The 22,925-nt window shown below is 39.2% G+C and overlaps 1 protein-coding gene across 1 annotated transcript; it reads left to right on the top strand.

Annotated features, from left to right (window-relative positions):
* Window positions 1–557: 557 nt before the first annotated feature.
* On the top strand, window positions 558–21,354 carry PIWIL1 (piwi like RNA-mediated gene silencing 1; the record flags this gene model as incomplete). Its single annotated transcript, XM_082491920.1, has 20 exons — window positions 558–638; window positions 4,855–4,989; window positions 5,768–5,885; window positions 7,479–7,693; window positions 8,770–8,891; window positions 9,544–9,624; window positions 10,570–10,767; window positions 11,138–11,249; window positions 11,755–11,875; window positions 12,493–12,610; window positions 12,767–12,881; window positions 13,809–13,996; window positions 14,604–14,680; window positions 15,029–15,225; window positions 15,545–15,648; window positions 16,662–16,732; window positions 17,684–17,837; window positions 18,760–18,885; window positions 20,102–20,249; window positions 21,238–21,354. The coding sequence occupies 20 exons, from the start codon at window positions 558–560 to the stop codon at window positions 21,352–21,354; spliced, it is 2,598 nt and encodes an 865-aa protein (XP_082348046.1).
* Between the last annotated feature and the right edge of the window lie 1,571 nt (window positions 21,355–22,925).

The following is a 22,925-nucleotide window of genomic DNA, read 5'->3' as shown; positions in this document are numbered from 1 at the left end:
CGGGGACAGGCTGAGGTAAGGCCGAGGGCCTGGCAGGGCTCATGTGGGAGGGAAGGGTTGCTTTGAGGGGAGAGGATGGACAGGTCTCTGGGGCCAGTTGGTCTCATTGGGGAGCTGACCAGGTGGTCGGGGTTGGTGTGAGCTTTGGGTGGCATGTGCACTGCTCCTAGAGTCATATAACAAGTTAGTCTGAGGCGAGTCTCAAGTGTAACTTGAAAGTATCATCAGCCCCGAGTTGTACTTGGCTGGGGTTGCAGATTTTGCTATGCTATCCAATCTAGTCAACTTTCTTCACAGCCTCAGAATTTGTGGTGGACTGTGCAAGTTGGTTCAAACTTGACTATAAGAAGCTGTAACTCCCCCACTAACTGTTGTGGCTGTGTTAGTGTGGAGATCCAAGAGCTGGGAAGTTTGCAGAGCAGGGTATATTTTACTGAACCAGTTGAAATTGAACAAGGGCAAATGCAGTAGTATTGCTTATAGTATTTATTGGAATAAGGAGGGGGAAGGAGAAGATCGAACACAAATGCTGAAAGTGGTTTGTCTTAGAAGAGAAAATGACAGGAAGAGCTAGAGCCAGAGCAAGAGGAAGACCTCCAAGACAGGAGACCGCTATTCCTTCTGTAGGAGCTGCATCTGTAAGTTGGTTCTCTTTTTAATTAGCACATCTTTGAAATGTTATAGCTCAACTAATTCCTATTTTAATATCTGGTATATATGTTAGATGATATATGTGTATGTGTACATATTATGTCAGGTGTATAGTAATATTAACTCCTCATTAAGGAAATTTTTGTATGCTTACAAGCAAGTACTCTATTGTAATGCAGTTTTCATAAAAGAGCTACTGGAAATAGGTTGGGATTTTCATAGTCTGCTTTGTCTACTGTGATACCCTGCAGAGAGGCAGATTATATTAGGCTGCTGCTGTTGCATATTTGGGCAGAACCTGGGTCTGGCGGGTGTTCTGACCTGTTCCTGTTGGTTTTAATTTTAATATCAAGGACTTTCTGTCTCTGCATTTGAACTAGTGTTTTGGGCTTGTTTTGTGCATATGTTCCCTGTTCAAATTGTAGCTTGAAAATGGCTGATATTTGCAGATGTTGCCACATGCCTGGACACGTGGATAACAGGGTTTCTATTAGGTGTTTTGAAAATGAGGGCTTACACATTTAAGTGAGAACAGAATCTGTACAGGGGAACGTGGGAGCAACTGGGCACGTATTGCAGAAGTGAACCATACCATTTGACTTTCACACTGGACAGATACAGAGGTGTCATAATAGACCAAGTTCTTATTACTGAGGTTTTTATCAAAAAGTGTTAGTGAGATTTAAGGAGGTCAGGGGCTTGCCTTTCCTTACCAATTGTCCTTGTCCTGACAGCCCTGTGATCTTTCTTGCTGCGGAAGTAGGAAGGAAGATAGGGGTGGTCAATCCCTGGGAAGTCCTTCCCAACACGGAGACTTGTAGCCTCCAAGGAGGGTACGAAGAAGATGGAGCTTGGCTCTTTGTAATGGTGTATAGTGAGAGGACAAGACACAAGGGCACAAATTTAAGCAAGAGTTGTTTTGACTGTACATAAAGAAAAATGTTTTCATGATGAGGACAGTCAAGTACTGGAACAGGTTGCCCACTGAGGTTGTGCAGTCTGTATCCTTGGAGATGTGATAAATCTATGAGCAACCTGATGAGACCTCATGATTGATGAGACCTCCTGAGGTTTCTTCCAGCCTGAATTATCTTGTGGTTCTGTGAAGGATAGGATTGTTGAAAAGTCCCTTCCCCACACCCATACAGTGAACCCTATCCCAGCATAATCTCTTGCTTCAGTTTATGACTTGACGTGGAGCTCTGCTCTGACCCTTTAATGGATCAGAAAGGAATATAGTCAGCTCAGGATAGCAGGGCTCAGTGCCTAGCTGTTGGACCAGAGAACATTCTCACTTTTACTCTTCTGATTCTCTTCCCCATCTTGCCATGGGGGGGTGTGAGCGAGCAGCTACAGGGTGCTTGTTGGGATTAAATCACAAAAGTCCTTTTTGGTGCCCAGTGTGAGGCTTGAAGGGTTGACACAATGACAGATTTGATTGGAATGTGCTAGATCAAATTTATAGCTGTAACTGCTGTTTAGCTACTAATCGGCAGTCTCCTGTGCTTTGCCATGGGGCTTGCTTGCGTTACTGTAAGTGAGAGCCTTGTGCTTGTTAGTGGCTGCTTTTTGCCTTCAGTGCTTGCTGTACTGCCTATCCTCTTACTCTGCTGTGCCTGGGAACATTTTGATAACAGCAATGGCAATGCTCCTGGGCTGGCAGATGGCCAGGGGATCACTGTTTTTTCCATGCTGCTGTACTGGACAGGCTGGAACTCCAGTGTGAACTTGAGGCAAAACAACTCTGCAGACTCCAAGCTCAATGAAGAAGGAGGGGGAGGAGATGCTCCAGGCACTGGGGCAGAGATTTTTCCCCTTAAGCCTGGGGTGAAGATGATGGCGAGGCAGACTGTCTCCCAGCAGCCCGTGTAGGTTGACGGAGGAGCAGATATCCCCTGCAGCCTCTGGAGGGCCCCATGCCAGAGCAGCTTTTGAAGAAGTGCAGCCCATGGGAAGGACTCACATTGGAGAAGTTTGTGAAGAACTGTTTCCTATGGGAGGGACCCCACTCTGGAGCTGGGCGAGAGATCTGCTCCCCTTGAGGAGGAAGGAGCGGCAGAGACAATGTGTGATGAACTGAACACAACCTCCACTCCCTGTTGCCCTGCGCTGCTCGGGGTGGGGGAGGTAGAGAAATTGGGAGTAAAGTTGAGCCCAGAATTTGAGTTGCATGTTATGGGTATTACTGTGGCAGGAACCCCCTGCTGCTAGCCAGGCTAGGAGCAAGGGGAAGAGTTCATTGCAATGTTAAGCCCTGTAACCTGGCCCAGAGGGACCAGGGGTGGAGACTGTAATGGATATACCTTTGGATTGTAACCCATGGTGTGTTATAGTAATTGCTATAGCAAGAACCACCTGTACCAATGGAGGACAAGCCTTACAAGAAGCAGTGCACGTACAGCTGACTTTGGGGCCTAATAACTCCACACAGCACACCACCTCTCCTGTCCTGAGTGACCAACATAACAGATGGAGCCCAAAGTCACAAACAAAATGAACTCAGTGGATGTTTATGGGCACTTTACAGATATTTTGCATGGGTGCTCCATAGACTAAGGGAATGATGTCTGTGTGTTATAACAAAGGATGGGAAGGGGAGTGGTGCTTAATGAGTAGGTATTGGATAGTGTGGGGCCTGAGCATGACGTAAAGGGTATGGAATAAGGGGTGGAGAATGTCATGGTTTCAGCCGGGATGGAATTTACTTTCTTTCTAGCAGCTGGTGTAGAGATATGTTTTGGATTTGGGATGAGAATAGTGTTGGTAGCACACTAATGTTTTTGGTTGTTGCTAAGCAGTCGAAGCCTTTTCTGCTCTTCACACTGCCCTGCCAGTGAGCAGGCTGGGGTTGCAGAAAGGCTGGGCGGAGACACAGCCAGGATAGCTGATCCCAGTTGACCAAAGGGATATTCCATGTCATATCACATCATGCTCAGCATTTAAAGCTGGGGGAAGAAGGGAGGAATGTTCAGAGTTATGTTTGTCTTCCCAAGTAATGGTTATGCGTGATGAAGCCCTGCTTTCCTGGAGATGGCTGAACACCTGCCCACCCATGGGAAGCAGTGAATTAATTTATTTGGCTTTGCTTGCATGCACAGCTTTTGCCTTACTTATTAAACTGTCTTTATCTCAACCCACGAGTTTTCTCACTTTTACTCTTCTGATACTTTTCCCCATCCCACCGTGGGGGGAGTGAGTGAGTGGCTGCATGGTGCTTCGTTGCCGGCTGGGGTTAAACCACAACAGCTACTCTTATGAATACTACAGGGAGCAAAAAAAAAAACAACCTTGTGATAGTATTATGTTACTTTGATAGTACTGGACTCTGATAATTTTAACATATACTCTTTAGGGTAGCGTACATTGATCTTTGCAGTAGTGTTTATGGGTATTTGCAGACTTCTTAGAGGGTATGCTTTTGACAGACTATAATGTGTAAAAGTAAGGTGGAGAGTATAAGAACAGAGAGGCCTGCTTAGGCACTGTTTAGGGTCAGAACGTGCTTATAGGAATCGCAAGACGTACCAAGAGCTCTTAAGAGCGAAGGAGTAGAGTAACTCAAGGAATGGATTGCTGGTTCAGGGTGTTCCTGCTGAGATGTTGTAGAACGAGACAGAGCCAGGCTGGCTCTGTAGCTCAGGTTTCATGGTCATCCTTGATATTGGCCTCTTGCTTGCTTACACTTCAAGTAGAGAACTTGATTACTTCTGGAGGGACTAACTTGTGGGGCAGACTGCAATCTGGTAACATGGAACTCTGAATTATGGGATTGCTCGTGGTTGAAGGTTGTGTGTTGCAGTTCTTCCAGGCGTGACACTTCTTAATATTATTTATTCGCTAGACACTGAAATTACAAAAGCTATTTTTATAAAATAAGTAGTCATCTAATTGAAGTATCGGAGGAGTTGTTAAAAATGAGAAGTCCAGAAATTTTATTTAGAGTTTAGAAAGAAGAGGCTTTCATTTACTGCTTGTTAAATGAATATTAACTTACAAAAATATTTCTGAACCCCATTATTTTGGACTTTGAAGTACAGAGTTATAACTCTGCTAGTTAATATAGGAAAAAAGATTTAACCTTATGTAACTGTTACACTTGCGTATGTGAGTATTCAATACTTTGTCAGCGACTGCTTTGCTGTGTTCTCGGGAGCATGCTGTTTCTTCAGTTGCAGTAGGAGAAGTTGTTCCCAACTATTGCAGGTTCAACAGACTTTGCAAAGTCAACCACCTGGCTTTCGTCAACCTCAGCAGCCACATGTTCCTCCATCAGTATCAGAGGAACCTGGTGGCCGTGGACGACAGAGGGGCACTCCGAGTGTTCCACAAGGCCATAACGGGAGAAGGCCAGAAGGTGAGAAAGGGTGACAAAGTTAATTGCCCAAAAGACCAAGTTTTTTGAAGAGAATGCGGTTAGGACATTCTTTAGACTGTATTTCTAATTTTTCTTTTGAAAATGAGATTTATTACTAAGATTTGGAAAAGTTCACTGTACATACCTTGTGATGGTAGTGTCATTCTAAGGTGCAGTTTAACTGAACCAGGACTTTTGTAAACTGCTGTAAGTTTGCTCTCTTCCATCTGTACCATCTCCTCTATCAAAATAGTTTAAAGAAGTAAATTAGAAAGCAGTTGGCACAATTAACCTTATGAACACCAATAGTAAATTTCATTTTGATATTTCATTGTTTTTCTTGAATATTAATAAGAAAACTAAACTGTCTCACCTATTTTGCATCACAGTGTGTTTAAACATTTTGGTGCCAGCTATAGCTGAAGTGCAGGATCTGTCCTTTGTGTATTTTCAGAACAGATTATTGATTTGGATGGTTTACATCTTTCTTTCATCTGGCTAGTGAGCTGTTCTGTTTGCTTACTAGTTAACTGCCTGTAAATATTAGGAAGCTAATATGTGTTACCTGAATGCTATTTTAAAATGAATTTACAACATAGCAAAAGCTGAAACTTAACATTTCATGTTTTCCCTTACTTTTATATATATATATGACTTTCAAAATTAAATTGTATTTAATTCTTATTTGTATATAAAATTTTATGTTAATAATTTTATGTTAATTATTTCTCTTCCTCAAATTTCAAAACAACAGGATTACAGATTTCGGCAGGATTTCAGGAATTGTCTTTAGCAGATAGGGGTGGACGTCGTAGAGATTTCCATGACATCGGGGTAAATACTCGGCAAGCCATAAAACATGTTCAAGAATCAAAAACTGGTATGTTCATATTAGACTGTAGACACATAGGCAAGCTGAAATGAAAAATAATTTTGCTTTCTTTCTGCTTTTAGTATTCCCTAGAGAGCCAAATAAAAAAAATAATCTTCATCATGTACTAGAAAAAGTTACAGGTTGCTCTCTATCTGAAGAGGAACAGTAAAATGATGTATCCAATGGCAAAGTGCTTCAGACAGAAGTTGTGTAGCATTTCAAATTGCAACTACTTAGGCCTAAGTGATGATCCTTGTATGTTCCTGATGTCCGCTTCTTCAAGCAGGACTCTCTGGGTTTGCTTCTAGAAGTTCCGTTTGTAACATACTGACCTAGCCAAATTTGTAAAGGTCCCCTAATAAATGTGGAATTTGAGACCTCTTCTGAAAAAACTTTTTAGTTTAAATAAAAGGTGATATGCTAGTTCCTTTGAGACGAAATCATGCATATGAAAAGAAGTAAAAGGAGGCTGTCTTGATGGTCCTGCCTTCTTGCTAGAATGCAATTTCTTTAATATTCAACGGTGCAGTTTCTGTGCTGATAATAGTTTTGTATTGCCAGTGACCCTGTGAGACATCACAGCAATGTAACAGCAACTGTAGTCTACTTTTGCTTAATTCAAGGATGACGGGAGCATGCCACAGGCCCAGGAATGATAAGGCTTAGTTCTGCTCAAGTCACTTTGAGCTGGAAGCAATATAGTTGTTTTCTTTCTCACCTAGATTTTCTATCTAGAGCTAAACTGATGCTAGAGCTAAGCTGATGCTAGATCAGGGACTGCTGTACTTAATAGGCAGCTGTATTGCTGGCCTTTTGTTTTCTGTATAGCTTTGTACATCTTTCAAGTATAATATACACACTTTGTATGTGATAGGACTTTTTTGTTTTCATCTGGGATGTTGTATTTCAGATAGGAAAAAAAATGGTAATGAAATCCAAATTAAATGAATGATCTATAACTTTCTGCAATGTATTTTTTGTATTAGACTTACATCTTTAAGTCAAAAAGAAATTGAAATGAGACATGAAAAAATAAGAAGAAATACTTTGAGTGATTTGGAGTTAGTTTTTACTGCTGTGGGTTTTTTGTTTGCTTGCTTGCTTGTCTGTCTGAAAAATCTTGAAATACCAGAACAAATGTCATCTTGTCACATATGAATGGAAATATGGCTATCTCTAGTGATTGACAACTCTGTTGGTTTTTGTTCTATGTTTATAATACATGTAAAGAAAGATTAATTGAAAGATTAATCCACAAAAGAAGTTTTATGTTTTGGTGTAAATTCATCTCTAGTACCTGGTACTAACTAACCCTTTGGGAGACAGGTTACTGGCCTAAATGCTTACCTCATTTGATGTGAGAGTTTTTCTGACAGCTGAAGGAATTATTAGAGCTTTTTATAAGTGGGTGAGTGTCTATGGTAACACTATGCCTGTGTGAGCATTTCCTGTAGCTTACTGAGCTAGAACAGTCTCGGAACACAACTGACCTGTAATCTTTGTGTGAATGCCTTAGCTTTGAGAAATTTTAAAAAACTCCTGTATTGCTATAAACTGGTAAAAATTTGTAACTACTACTATGTTTACCTCTCATTTTAGGTTCTTCAGGTATTGTGATAAAATTAACTACAAATTACTTTCGTTTGATGTCTCGGCCCCAGTGGGCTTTATATCAGTACCATGTTGGCTATAGTCCTGAGATGGAAGCACGCCGTCTTCGATCAGCTTTGCTCTTTCAGCACGAAGAGCTAATTGGAAAGACACATGCATTTGATGGATCAATATTATTCTTGCCAAAAAACCTAGGGAATAAGGTGTGATATGAGAATGCTATTTTATTTTTATTTTGACTTGCATTTTGTGATGCTTCTTGTTTCTTACTGGTCTGTGTGAAGTTAGAGAATTGATGTCCCATGAGCTGCGTTTAGTTGGGTTGAATATATTCATATAAGCTAATTTGCTTGTGTAGAGGAATTTGGTAGTAAACTTCTGGTTCTAATGCTTAGGCTCTGCAGGCTAGAAGAATCCTCTGCACAAAAGTGGATAGTACAGGCAGTGTTTTTCTTTTAGTTTTTTTTCTGCTTAGATCTTTTCATAAATCCTCTATTTCAAGATCCAACATAACTGAAAGGGTGGATGTATTGGGTGTATGCAGCAAGGTTTTGGTATCTGGGGAGTCTGGGGTGTGCCCTGTACTGTATGCAGCCATTTCCAGCTGGCTTCACAACGGACCCAACGCAGACCAGAGCTGAGCCCATCAGTAGAGTTGATGGCACCTCTGTGTATTTAAAATGGGGGAAAAAAGTGACAGAGCAGAAGAAAAATCTGAGAAGAAAGGAGCAGTGGAGGGAAAACATTGTGTGCTGATGGTAACCCCTGCCTTCCCCTGCGCCTCTTGTGCCACTCATTGTCTCCCTGAAGAGACTGAGAGTAACCAGTGGTGTCAGCAGAGCGGGGACAGAGGAGTCTGAAGTTGAGCCTGGAGGAGGGAGAGGAGGAAGATGTTTTCACTATGTGTGTTAACGTTTGTCTTTTTGCCTCCCAGTACCTGAATCAATAATTAAATAGATATTAATTGGCAATATATTAAGTTTATTTCCTCGAATCTTTCCCACGATGGTAATTGGTAAGTGATCTCTCTGTCTTCATCTTGAATTCAGCTGCTTTGGGGATGGCCTCCATTCTACTCCAGTAGTTGTCTGCACCCAAAGGAACAATGCATTTTAGGTTGTATTTTACAGTCATAGCAGGAAATCAAATTCCTGTTTCAGTTAAGTGTTGAATTATTACCTAGAATTGTAAAGTACAAGTTCAATTCAATATTAATGGAGCAAGGTCCAGGTGTAGCCTGTTTGCTGCTAGCTTTATTAACCTAACTTCACTTTCTCAGGTTACTGAAGTATTTAGTAGGACTCGGAATGGAGAGGATGTGAAGATAACAATCACATTGACTAATGAGTTGCCACCTACTTCACCTACATGTCTGCAATTTTACAACATCATTTTTAGAAGGTTTGCTGTCCAAGTTATGTCTTTATAAGAAGTCATTCTAAAAATATCTGACTTAAGTTTTTCCTTTCCAAAGAATGGACTACAAATCAATAATATAAATTTTTAAGCTTTTGTAGCTATTGTTACTATGTGGTCAACCACATGTGGCAACATTTTAATGTGCATTTATATGCATGTTTCTAGCACACGTTAGTATGAAATGAGTTTATACACTTTCCCTTAGCAAGGAGATTCACACCGGAGTGCTAACTGTTCTAGGCAATTAGTCCTATCTCTGCCCTCCTTTTGTGTCTCTGCATTGGCCTCTTAAAGCAAATAGTAGTGCAGGACCTTGAACTGGCAAATTACTTTTTTTGCTGTGATCTTTCCACTTAACCTTGGTACCTGGTTCATGTGAAACGTAGCTTGTTTAGACTGCTACTTTCAGTTGGTTGGTGAAGGGTTGGGTTGTATGCTAACTTATTCTCAACTGATTAATTGTCATTAATAAGTGTCCATGATCTTTCTAAATTGAGTTTAATGAGAAGTTTATATTTGTGACTGTTTTATCTAGTCAGATGAACAAAAATGAGGTGGTGCAGAGGGATGGAACCATGCATAGTTTGATAAACTGAATAATAATGGTAAATGACATCCATATTTCAACTTTTAGGCTTTTGAAGATGTTGAATTTACAGCAGATTGGACGGAACTATTACAACCCCAGTGACCCAATCAGCATCCCTAATCACAGGTTTGGCAAAAAGGATACTTGGGTTTAGGAGGTTTGCAGGGAGGAAGGAAGATATTTTGATAACTGCTCTGGTGGTTTATCTTGTAATAAAACCACGGACTTAAAAACTGTTACTCCTGGGAAGTATGAGACCTCATTCTCCTAACTTAGTTTCTTCTATGTGTAGGATCTCATTACTCATTGCCAGTGTGTGTTCTGCTATTACATTTTATTGCAGTTTCGGAAAACTTGCTTAAAGGTCTGTAAGGCTGAGATCTTTTAATTTAAAAAAAAAAAAAAAAAACAACCAAAACTCATGAACATCCAGCCTTCTTTCTGAAAGACATTTAATCTGCCATGTAAATTCATATCTGGCCATACCCTGCTGGGTAGGTAGTTATGGCACTCGCCTATTGTTAGCTGTCATGTCTTGTCCCTGTTCCCCGCCAGGATCCCCTGCAATGTGACTGGTGTTTCTGGCTAGCCCTAGGCCTATTGTACCAGTTAGTAAGCTTGAATTTGACTGGGGCCCCATCATATGACTGTGGTGTACTCCTTGCCATTAACCTAGCCTGCATAACCTGGTTGGTGAAAGAAACTGGACAGTGTTCTACTATATAAACTGTTGCTCTCCTTCTCTTTAAAGCGTCTTGAATACCCACACACTTCGTATGCAAGATATTTAAGACTGATAGCGTGAAATGGATTTCTTAGGCTTTGAGGAACTTTCTTTCACTTCAGTTATATTGCTCCATCGTTAAGTAATCTTCTTTTATCTTGACTGAAGATACCTACGTGTAAAGTATTTTTCATTTTGTTAGCTTTCAGGAGCTTATTTGTATTTGGATAATGGTTTCTTTTTGTCTTTGCTTTCTAGTGTCTGGGAAAGTGGACAGAAATAACTCAAGGGGTGAGACTAGAGATGATTTAAAGCATGTTAAGGTTCTGTATGTTCTCTTTTGACAGGTTGATGGTTTGGCCGGGCTTCACGAGTTCTATCCTCCAGTATGAGGAAAGCATTATGTTATGTACAGATGTGAGCTATAAGGTTCTTCGCAGTGAAACAGTGTTGGATTTTATGTACAGTCTATATTACCAGGTCGAAGAGCAAAGATTTAGAGATGCCTGTGCTAAGGAGCTGATAGGATTAATTGTTCTTACAAAGTAAGTCTCTTTGGACTCCTGTCATCTTGGAGATGTATTTATTTTTTTGGATGTTCCATGTCCTGAAGTATACAACGAAGCGTCAGAAAGCATGAAAACTGTCATGCTAGAAAAGTAATTAAGGCTACAGCATTTGCAAAAGCAGGACGTACATACTGGATTAGTTGTGGTTTCATTTGGTTTTATTACAGTTTAGCTTTTAATAGACTTGCTAGTCTGTTATGATTAAAAACTCGAAGTTACTGTTCCTGATAGAAGCAAAACTTTAAACTTATGTGAATATTGCTATTAACTTTTATATCCTGCAGTTCTATTTCTTTTCTATTTGAGTTCAGATTTAAAAAAAAGACTCCTGAAATTGTTTATTTAGGTACAATAACAGAACATACAGAGTTGATGACATTGACTGGGATGCCAATCCACAGTGTACCTTTAGAAAAGCAGATGGTTCTGAGGTCAGCTACGTGGACTACTACAAAAGGGTATGGAAACTTAACTGTCAGCGTGTGTGTGTGATGCTTTAAGTAGAGACGTTGGAGCATTGTTAGAGGTTTACTTATGATGCATGGATTTGTAATTCGTAATTTTTTTTAATAGAATTTTATTTTTAATGGATGTCTTGAATTAAATTGCTCTATAGGCCAGGAACTTTGTCCAATACTGAACTGGAATGAGCATCCTAATCTTGAGTTAGATACTCTGGGTGATACTGCCTCGAGCAAGGCAGAAGAGTTGTCTGTTGTCTCTTACAAGTCAGTAATTTGGTGGCACCAATAGAGAGAGTAGTGCTTCCCTATTTAGTCTTTTCTGACAAAACCAGTTCCTCTCATGTTAAATGTGCTAATTGATAAAAAAGTTGCTGGTTACTTTTGTTTTGTTTTCGTTTGTTTTGGGAAAAATACTCATTTTCTAAAGTGAGCATTATTATGAAGAAAACTGAGTGTTTGTCATGAATAAACTAATATACAATATATATTTCTAATACAGCAATATAATCAAGAAATTACTGACTTGAATCAGCCTGTCTTGATCAGTCAGTCTAAGAGGAAGAGAGGAAACATGATGCCAGGACCTGTGGTTCTAATTCCAGAGCTGTGCTTCCTAACAGGTACTGTAGCATTTTTTCATATCAAAGCATCTGTCAAACCGTAGTGCTTACTGAGACTGATATTTTGACATCAGCCTCTTGCCAAGTTAAGTAGAAACGTTTTGTTTGTATAAATGTGAGTTTAGAAACAAGTTTTGTAGTTAAAAGATTAGATATTTAAATGAGGCTGAAAAGTTTGTGGGGTTTTGATGTTGTGTAGTCTTTATGTATGGTGTTCAACATTGTCCCACTGATAACTTGTAGAGTTTTTTGACAGTAGAACTTCTGTTGAAAAGGAGAAGTTTGCTATAAATTGATAATTTTGTAAGATACATAAATATGTATTTTCCTCTGAGATACTCACTTTGCACTAGCAGTTCCTGTCCATCTCAGCAGTGTCTTGTTTTCCTTTGGAAATGTAAATAAAGAGCTGCATGTCTTGTGTGGTTTCCTCTCAAGTGCAAACACCCAGACGTTTTTTTTTTCTGTGCGGATGGGAATGAATGTACAGGGAGCAACTGAAAGCCTTCATTTTACTTGTCTGCTCTACAAGCATAGTTAATCTGCATGGCTTGCAAATTTACTTTTCTTCGTCTTTAGTCTAACTTTTACTCAGAAAAAGGTTTTGCTGTTAACAGGATTAACTGAGAAGATGCGTAATGACTTTAATATGATGAAGGACTTGTCTAGTCATACACGACTACCACCTGAGGAAAGGAAACGTGAAATTGGAAGACTTATTGACTACATCCGAAAGTATGCTACCTTAATATCTTCTGTAGTTCTTTGATGAAAAATTTGTATGATAAACTTCTTTCTTGCAACAAAACTTTGAAAAATCTTACTGGTTTTAAAAAAAGTCTCAGCAAGAACAAATGTCTTTGTTTTAATTTAAGTCTTGTTTTTAAACAGAGATGATAATGTTCAGAAGGAACTCCGAGACTGGGGTTTAAGCTTTGATTCTAATTTATTATCCTTTTCGGGAAGAGTTATTCAAGGAGAAAAGATCCTTCAATCAGGAAATGTGGTAAATAAAACAACTTCTAAAATCTTCTGGATCTGTCACTGCTGAAGCGAGTTCTTAAGGAAGGAAATACTACTTGTTGGTTTATACATGATTGCGATAATGTTATACACAAGTCTGTCCAGAGAGGAGACTTGCAAACTTCTTAAATTATTTAGAAACCCCTGAAGATTCTTCTGGCTTGCATTACAATAGTCTCTTCCTTGCAAAACAGTCCCTCTGTCTAAACAAAGTCATTTCAGATATGCAAACTAGGAGACTAGAGATGTTTCTAATTAGCTTCCATTTATGAAAATACCAAGGCTTTCAAATGAAAAGCCAGTAGATAGAACACATACAGCATCTGTTCGCTCAAAGGTGGGGTGTGAATAACTTGGATTTGAATTATGTCATAGATTGCCATGAAACATGATATACTTGCTCTGTAGTAGAGGTCTTTTTGTTTTGAATGGACACTAGATGGAAAAGGGCATTTTACAGATATACAGATTAAGATACTGTATTTGGTAAAGCTTTCATTATTGTTATTGAAAAGATCTGATATCTTCATTGTAATACTTTTTCTCAAGCAGTTAAGTTATTAAAAAGAAAAATTGGAGAAAAATAAGTCAATATGTAAACAGCTGTGTCTTTCTAGCACAAAATCTGTGTGGCAAATAGTAACAACTTGTCTGGCTAAACCTCATAAATATCTTTGCATAATTATGAATGAAGCATTTGAAGAGTGTAGGATTTCTTGAAAGGGCTAGATAAAGCTTATGTTAAGTTAGTGACAGTACCAGTAAAAGAACAGGTAAAAATCAAGTCACTTCTGGGCAGAAGTGATACCATCTGTTCTCGAAGTGTGTCAGGAAGTAGTTGTGATACAGCTTGTTTGGTAGGGTGCTGATTTTTTTTTTTTTTTTTTTCTCTATCATCTATTATTTGCAGTTTGATTACAATCCTCAGTTTGCTGATTGGTCAAAGGAAACTAGGGGAGCTCCCTTAATCTGTGCAAAGCCTCTGGACAACTGGTTATTAATATACACACGGCGTAACTATGATACTGCTAATACGTTACTTCAAAATCTATTTAAAGTCACACCATCTATGGGAATCAGAATGAACAAAGCAACCATGTAAGTGTCCTTAGAAAACTGATGCAAAAAATCATTTTATACTTATTAAGGTATATCTGTTAGCACGCTTAGGCTGTTAAATGAGGAGATAGTATAGTATGTCACACTACTGACTTCTGTGAGATTTTTTTTTTTTTTAATAAAGTTGCTTTCAGTACACAGATTGTTCAGTTTTCTCTAGTGAATGATTTTCTTACTCATGCTTTCATTTGTGAGAGCTTTCACTGGGGGTCAAAGCATGCCAAAACCAAACAGTATTAGACACATAGCTATTGAGCAAAACCTTCTCAAGTGGAGCTATATGTAATGCAAGAAGAAATATATATTTTCTTGCTGACTTTGGATGTGTTCTGATTTGTTCTCGCTGCGGATATCTTCCTTTGTGTACCTGTGCTTGCTTTTAATTTTGAATTTCATTGCTCTTGGAAGCCTAAGTTGCGATGATTCCTCTTAATTTTCAAAATGTGTGAATATTGTACTTTCATGAATAGCTATAAATGTGACACTTCGCACAGGACTGATGCATAATGAGCACTTATGTTTTTGGTGAAGTTTCAATAGCTGTTGTTTTTTTTTTCTGTTAGCATTTTTTTCTCTTCCTTTTCAGGATTGAAGTAGAAGATAGAACAGAAGCTTATTTAAGGGTTTTACAGCAAAGTATTACTCCTGACACAAACATAGTATGTATTTGAATCCATAATTTCAAATCATGTTAATCTCTGTAACTGATGTTTTAAGACTAGTGGGATTCATTCTCAGAAATGAATGCCCCTTGGCCCCTGAGTATCTACTACATGCCTACTCATACTCCTGTTCAAACCCCAGACTAACTATGAATATCCTTCTGGAAAAGAGCCTTTGTACTTGGCACTGAACTATAGGCACTGAATCTTTCCAGGTATTTCTTCAACTGTGAGCACTTGAATATTTCTCTTGAGCATAAGAAACTTTTTCTAAAGAGCTACAGCTGTTATGTAAATCTCAGAATGCAGCTTCTTAAAAACACTTTTTTTCTTTTTTCTTTAAAGGCAGTTTGTATTTTGTCTAGTTCCCGAAAGGATAAATACGATGCTATCAAGAAATACTTATGTACCGATTGTCCCATTCCAAGTCAGTGTGTGCTTGCTCGCACTTTAAGCAAGCCTCAGACTGCTATGGCCATAGCAACAAAAATTGCCTTACAAATGAACTGTAAAATGGGTGGAGAGCTTTGGAGCGTTGAAATCCCCGTAAGTTATTTATTTTTTTTTTTTTTTTAAATCGTAACTGTTTTCTTTACTGAGCCTTATGTAAAAAAGCAAGCTTTTTTCCCTAGAAAAGAAAACAGTATTCTTTGTGTAGTTCATTTTGTGTCTGTGAGAAGAAGCATGACAATTAGATATGACATAAGGAGACGTTTAATTCAAGAATTCAGTGCCCATGGTTTGCTTAGGTGTCCTGAAACCATACAGCTTATGTCATGATCTTGTTATGCTATAGGATGGAGATGATAGGTGTTTTGGCATGTCTTCACGTACTAATACATGTTCTGTATTGATTCCTTTTAAGCTGAAACAAGTAATGATTGTGGGAATTGATTGTTACCATGACACTTTGTCTGGAAAGCACTCAATTGCAGGATTTGTAGCTAACCTGAATCAAACAATGACACGGTAAGATTTGAATGCCAGAGGAAAAAAAAAAAAAAAAGAATCTTTATCTTTCAAGCTACTTTTCAGTTAAGGGAATGTGGTGGGCCATCATGAAAGTGTTCAAATTGATTTACTGTACATTGTTAATATGAACTATATATTGTGAGTTTCCAGTTTGGGGCTCCCCAGTTCAAGAGGGACAGGGAACTGCTGGAGCGAGTCCAGCGAAGAGCAACTAAGATGATTAAGGGACTGGAGCATCTCCCTTATGAGGAAAGGCTGAGAGAGCTGGGACTCTTTAGCCTGGAGAAGAGAAGGCTGAGGGGAGACCTTATTATGGCATACAAGTATCTAATGGGTGGGTTGAAGGAGGATGGAGCCAGGCTCTTTTCAATGGTTCCCAGTGAGAGGACGAGGGGTAATGGGCACAAGTAAGAACATAAGAAGTTCTGTTCAAATACACGGAAAAACTTCTTTACGGTGAGGGTGACAGAGCACTGGCACAGGCTGCCCAGGGAGGTTGTGGAGTCCCCTTCTCTGGAGATTTTCAAGACCCGCCTGGATGCAGTCCTGAGTAATGTGCTCTGGGCAATCCTGCTTTAGCAGGGGAGTTGGACTAGATGTTCTCTAGAGGTCCCTTCCAACTCTGAAAATTCTGTGATTCTGAGTTGTTTTTTTCCGTTGCATCCCTTAAGGAATAGCCTTGTCCTTCTTCCACGGTGCTTGGGAGAGGGGGCAAATGGTGGGGCAAGGGCTGGGATGAATAGAGGGCGTCAGGGTGACAGGCTTACCTGTGAGGTGAGCTGACTTGTGCAGAAGTTTTTCGATAGAGAGGAATTGCACATGGTGCAATGGTACTGTCTACCACAGGGGCTTTGTGAGGGAAGAATTCTCATAGTACACTAACTCTTGCTTGACTGCCTTGACCCACAGTAGCCATAAAGACTAGGTCGTTGTAGCCATTTTAAATATCACTTCATTGACGTAGACCTGGGAAGCACTTTGAAGGTCATCTTTTATTTTGTTCTTCACAGGTGGTTCTCCCGCTGTGTTGTTCAAGGTCCTGGGCAAGAGCTTGTGGATGGGCTCAAGGTCTGCTTGCAAAGTAAGGGAAGGTTTTCTGCTCTTGTGGAGTCAGATCTAAGGAATGACAGTTTAGCTTCCTCAAAACCTGGGGGTTTATCTGGGGTTGTTTAGCCTGGAGAAGAGGAGGCTGAGGGGAGACCTTATCACCCTCTACAACTACCTGAAAGGAGGTTTTAGAGAGATGGGAGCTGACCTCTTCTCCCTGGCGACAAGTGATAGGACAAGAGGAAATGGGTTCAAGTTATGTCAGGGCAGGTTTAGATTGGATATTAGGAAGCATTTTTTCACTGAAAGGGTTATTAAACATTGGAATAAGCTGCCCAGAGAGGTGGTGGATTCACCATCCATGGAGGTGTTTAAGAAAAGGGTAGATGAGGTGCTTAGGGACATGGTTTAGGAGTGGTGGTGTTTTTATCAGGGTAGGTTAATGGTTGGACTTGATGATCTTAAAGGTCCCTTCCAACCTCACTGATTCTATGATTCTATTCTATGATTCTAAAACACACTGCCTCAGCTGCCTTGAGCGGAGGCATTACCAACTTGCACTTAGATAAAAACAGATTAAAAAGACAGTTGTAAATATTGCTGAAATTTAATAACACTTCATGTACATTCTTTCATTGATTCCCATATTTCTTAATGATAATTAAATATTACTTATCAATGCACTTCAAAGAATGCTTTAAAGGAGACGAATTTAAAGGATGACAGCTCCTTGCTGTAAGAGGCCGGTAGAGTAGATAATCTCCTGAAGTTCTTTCTTTTTGTGTCAGTACACAGGTAAACCAGAATTCTTTTTGCAGGTAACATTTGTGTATCATGATGCATGCCTGTTTCAGGTTACTGAAAGATTGAGGACCTTAGCTTTCAAAACTTACTGCTGTTTTTCCAGTAATAAAAATCCATTTTTGTTTTTGGAGTGAATTATCATTACAGCTAACAGCTTTTACACTTCTTAATTTTTTTTAAGCTGCTCTAAGAGACTGGTTCAAGTGGAATAAGTATTTGCCCTCTCGTATTATTGTGTATCGTGATGGTGTAGGAGATGGACAACTACATACTTTGGTTAATTATGAAGTGCCTCAATTTCTGGATTGCTTGAAGAGTGTTGGTAAAGACTACAAGTAAGTCTGTTTCCACCAACCCCTGTTTTTATACTGCAAGAGAAATACACCCTGGGATCCAAAAAGTGGTAACAGATGAAGGTTGTGTTGTCTCATCCTTGTTTATTTTTACTTGAGCTCAAATAACTGCTTTTCTGATATTTGTTTACATGATTTGAGATACCTAACTTGTAGTAGAATAGAAAAGTTTTTAGTACATGCACCGCATTCAGTACACACGTATACATGTATATTCTTTAGGCATTCCTGATGCATATGGTAATTAATACTTTTTTTCTGGTGATGATAGCCTGATTACTATCACGTGTCCGGTAGGTCCATTTTTTCTTTCCACTTCTGAAAAGACTGTCTATTGTCCAGTCACTTATGTTGTGCAGCTTTCAACATTCTGCTTTAAAGCCTATGAGCGGCAGTGCCTTGGTTTCTTAATCGGCTCTGAAAAATGAAAATGTTTCCTGACCCTGCAGGCAAGCAGAGCACAAAACAAGTTACAACTAAGTAGGAGTTGAAGTTCTTACTCCTTCTGTTTAGCTTCTGTCAATGGCTTGTTCATTACCAAAAATACTGTTAAAGCAGTGTTTTCTGTATGAAACAATGAGGTATAGAGATAGTAGAAATCGGGTCTGTCTTTAGAAGATCCCTTTTTGGTCTGTTTTGTGTCTCCCTATGAAGTTAAATATAAGATGGATTGGTGAAAAATAGTATCAAAGTTGCACCAGAAACTAAAACTCTAAAGTTATGAACAATGTCCTACTTAATCTAAATCAATAAATCAGTGAAGACTTGTATGTAAAATTAACACCCTGGAGAACTCTAGAATTGCTTTTAATTTGAAGCTCTTGAGAATCTGCTCCTGAAATATGCTCAGTGAATTTTTTCACAATAGTTTTGGTGGGTTTTCTTTTGTTTTCATTTACTTTAGTCCAAGGCTTACTGTGATAGTTGTGAAGAAACGAGTGAATACCAGATTCTTCGCACAGAGTGGTGGAGCACTTAAAAACCCGCCCCCTGGTACTGTTGTTGATGTGGAGGTTACCAGACCAGAATGGTAAGTTAGTATAGAAGTAAAACTCTTGTTTGCTGGCGACCTGATAATAAGGGAAATGCATCTGGTACTAAATTGACTGTGGGATCAAGTAGGAATACTTGCTACACTTCTGTCCTTTTGAAAAGACATCACAGTAATGTGTAGATGAAAGAAACGGAGTGGCTTAAATTTTAGGAGTTCACTATGCAATATTTCATGGTTACCAATATGTCGTATCTGTAGATATTACAGTATTACATATGCTTTAAGTAAGAAACACTTTGGTGTTTCTTTTTTTAACGTTGGGGGTTTTTTATTTGTTTTAAGGTTCAGTACTGATTGAGTGACTATTGATAGGATTGCTATCAATCCTAGCAACTTAACTGAAGTGAAATGAAATGAAATTCTGCCTGGCTGTAGTTTTGACATTGCACATAAATTTTGTAACTTTGTAAGGGGGCATTTTATGAGCAAGTGTTGGAACTAGTCTTTGGTGGTTGGGAAGTCACTGGAAGAAGACTTAGAATTGTACAATTATGTAAAACATGTACACAGATTTCATTGACTTTGCTTGCTTGCTGTTAGCATTGAATGTTTTTGCAAGTTGCGTTACATGAAATTCAGGTCAGGTATGTGGGAAATGCAAAGCTTATTGAGTGCGCGATGGAAGGTTTGACTTTGGTCAAGGGATGCACAGGAAGGAATGCAGTTTTCTGTGGCAGTGTGCAGTTCCCGTCGGTAGCTTTGCCTTTCTTTTTTTGTATTTTACTGGCTGACTGCAGGGTGTTCCGAGTGGTGTGGTAGGTGGCAAACATCCAAACACGGCTCGGGGTGCTAGAGCAAATGAGGAGTGTTATGCCAAGTATGTGTGTAGAGGGGTTATTGGGGGGGGGAAACTGTATATGATGAGTGGATAAGATCTTCGTGGTCTTGGGACCTGTTCCACATAGTAAGATTACTTACATGCCTTTCAGATCTCTTGGCCTTTCAGATCTCTTGGCCTTTCAGATCTCTTGGCCTTTCAGATCTCTTGGCCTTTCAGATCTCTTGGCCTTTCAGATACAAAGAAACTGCTAATTTTGTGACCAAAGCGTAGGCATACTTTCGAGGTTTACTCAATATGCGTAAAGTGACTTGAAGAAAATAAGTAAGACAAACTCATGGGGATTTGCATTTTTGTAAGAAAAACAGCCTTTTCTGTATCAGACTTCTGGGGGTTTGTTTTTTTCTGTTACAGGTATGACTTCTTTATTGTGAGTCAGGCAGTGAGAAATGGTTGTGTTGCACCCACTCATTATAATGTAATTTACGACACTAGCAGTCTGAAACCAGATCATTTACAACGTTTAACCTACAAACTTTGCCACATGTACTATAACTGGTCGGTAAGTATTTCCTCTGGGAAATGATAATATTTTCTTCTAAGATTGTGCATCTCTATGTAATAACAACCCACAAGAAGGTAGAAAAAGGTGTCCTTAAAACAGCCATGCGGATCCAAAAAGCCTGCAAGTACACCTCTTTACCTAGCGTGGTGGTTTGAGAAATACACATTTTATACTTATGTGAGCTCTCTGTAGTCTGAAGACTACAGTAATCTTTATTCTCACTAGAAAATACTTGTTGTTTTGAGTATCATTTCCAAATTCTATAGAATCATAGAATTGCCTAGTTTGGCAGGGACTTTAAAGATCATAGAGTCCGACCATCAACCTAACACTGCCAAAACCACTACTAAACCATGTCCCTCAGCACCACGTCTGCCCATCTGTTAAGTACCTCCAGGGATGGCAACTCCACCACTTCCCTGGGCAGCCTGTTCCAGTGCTTAACAACCCTTTCTGTGGAAAAAAAACCCTCTCTATGTCAAAAGCAAAACTGAAATGATTATTTCTTACCTGCAGAAATACTTATTTCTTTGTGTGAAGATGGAACTGTGTTCCTCCATTTCCCTTGACTTCTTCTGTTGCTCGCCCAGATCAGCACACAGTCAGCTCATGCCTGAGGTGGGCTTTAGGTCTGCCGGTTTAGTAGTCATAAGTATTTCATATGACTTACCGTGTCCCGCCTTCCGTGAGATCCAGCATCAAATGTAAATTTGTGTAAGAGGCTTTTTCAGAGTGAGGAGGGGAATAGAGTTGGGAATTTTTCTGCATCTGTTCTTCTATAAAACACTTTTTTTTTTTTTTTTTTTTTTTTTTTTAAAAAGGTGTTCAGTGTATGTAATGTTGTTTTCACAAATCTGCATAAACTCCAGGGAATATAAATTTCACATGTATCCAAACCTTTGAATTCCAGGACTTTTTGTTACAGTGAATGCATGCGAATTTAAATGACTTGAAAATACTTTCTTTTTTTTTTTTTTTTCTGCAGGGTGTTATCAGAGTACCTGCTCCTTGCCAGTATGCTCACAAACTGGCTTTCCTCGTAGGTCAGAGTATTCACCGAGAACCAAACCTGTTGCTTTCAGACAAACTTTACTATCTTTGAAGTTGAGTCACCAGCTAAAAAAAAAACAGTGCGGTTCCTTCTAGGGAAGGTAGAATTGTGTGGAGTTTTGTGTGGGTGGTGGTGGTTGTTGTTGTTGCGTTGTTATTGTGGATAATGAGTATGTGCAGTTGTAGAACTTCATTTGCATTGAAACAGGAGATCTGCATTTTGAATAGGTCTCTGCTTGCTATAGAAACTATATAATATTTTTAATACTTCTTTCCTAAAGTATTTCTGGGATTCTTCACAAAAGATTATCAGTTGTTCTTATTTATGTTTTGGGAAGTCTTGCACAGAATTATTTTTAGCATACAAGATAGATAGTTACACAGACCAAAATCCAAACTTTTCCAGTTAGCACATTACACTGTTAATTTTCAAAATGCAAATTGTTGCTGCCTTGTTTTTCTTGGCTGTTAAAAATGAGGGCACAATTTTGTCTCCTAAACTATTTTGTATCTTAAAAAGGGGCTGTCAGCCATTCTTGGTTATCAAAGCTTTGTTTTAAGACTGCATAGTGCTGCAGAACCTATGGAAGGGCTTTAATACTTGCCCTTGTCAGTGATTTGCAGACTAACTAGAAACTGTCTTGTGCTCACTTGTGTCTCCCTGGGAGTAGAGGGGAGCGAGGAGGGGCTTTTCAAACTGGCATAGCTGAGGAGGTAGTTCTGTGTATACCAAAGTTTCAGGAACGGGTGTCAGAGGCAAAATTTATTTCTGTATCTTATCACAGCTTTAGGAACACCTTTATTATCTAAGGCTACAGTATTCTCTCCACAAAAAACGATGGCTTTGTCTAAGCTCGAATGCTGTTCGGGGGGGCTGTGTGATGGATGTCCTACTGACATGATTTTTCTTAGTCTTGTAACTTCGTATTTACTACATAGTGTGAGTAATCATTTTAGACAACTGCAAATTTATAACTGGAATGAACTAAATCTCGTGGTTGAAGTTTAACTGCATGCTTGTTAAATGAGAAAAACAATTTCCATCAAAGAATATCAGTGCACTGATGTGCAAAAAAGTAGATAGTTTTACTGTTCATGGGTGTTTTTTTGGTTGTGCAGTTCCAAGTAATGGCCAATAGTTAGGTCTGTATGGCTTTAATTGGTAACTATTCAACAGGAGTAGCTTAATTCACAGCTGCTGTTTGCTTTACGTTGATGGAAGCTGATTTCAGATTTTTGCATTTTGCATTTTTGCAGAGTCAAACTAGTGCATATGGAAGCACTTAGATTGGTGCTGTTTTGGTTTTTTTTTTGTTGTTGTTTTTTTTTGTTTTGGTTTGGTTTTTTTACACTAAGTTGTTGTGAACCTTGTTCCTTTTCTTTGTGAGATTTAAATAAAGTTGTTGCTGTAATCCTTGCTTGTTTGATCCTGTTAGATGTATTTGCGTGCATCCATCAAGACTGGGCTTTGGGCATACTGCGTGAGGGATGCTAGTGTAACTTTCTAACCATTCTTTATCTCTGGAAAGCTCCCGGAGTCTTGCATTGAGGTGAGCCTTTAATCAGCAGCTGTCCACAGCTCTGGAAAATGAGGGAGCTCTATAACTTGTATTTAGTTCAGGG

The sequence above is a fragment of the Vanellus vanellus genome, assembly GCF_965231255.1.
Source record: "Vanellus vanellus genome assembly, chromosome: 16".
Classification (NCBI taxonomy): domain Eukaryota; kingdom Metazoa; phylum Chordata; class Aves; order Charadriiformes; family Charadriidae; genus Vanellus; species Vanellus vanellus.
Note: the sequence above shows the minus strand (reverse complement) of the source record. Positions and strands in the feature narration are given on the sequence as shown.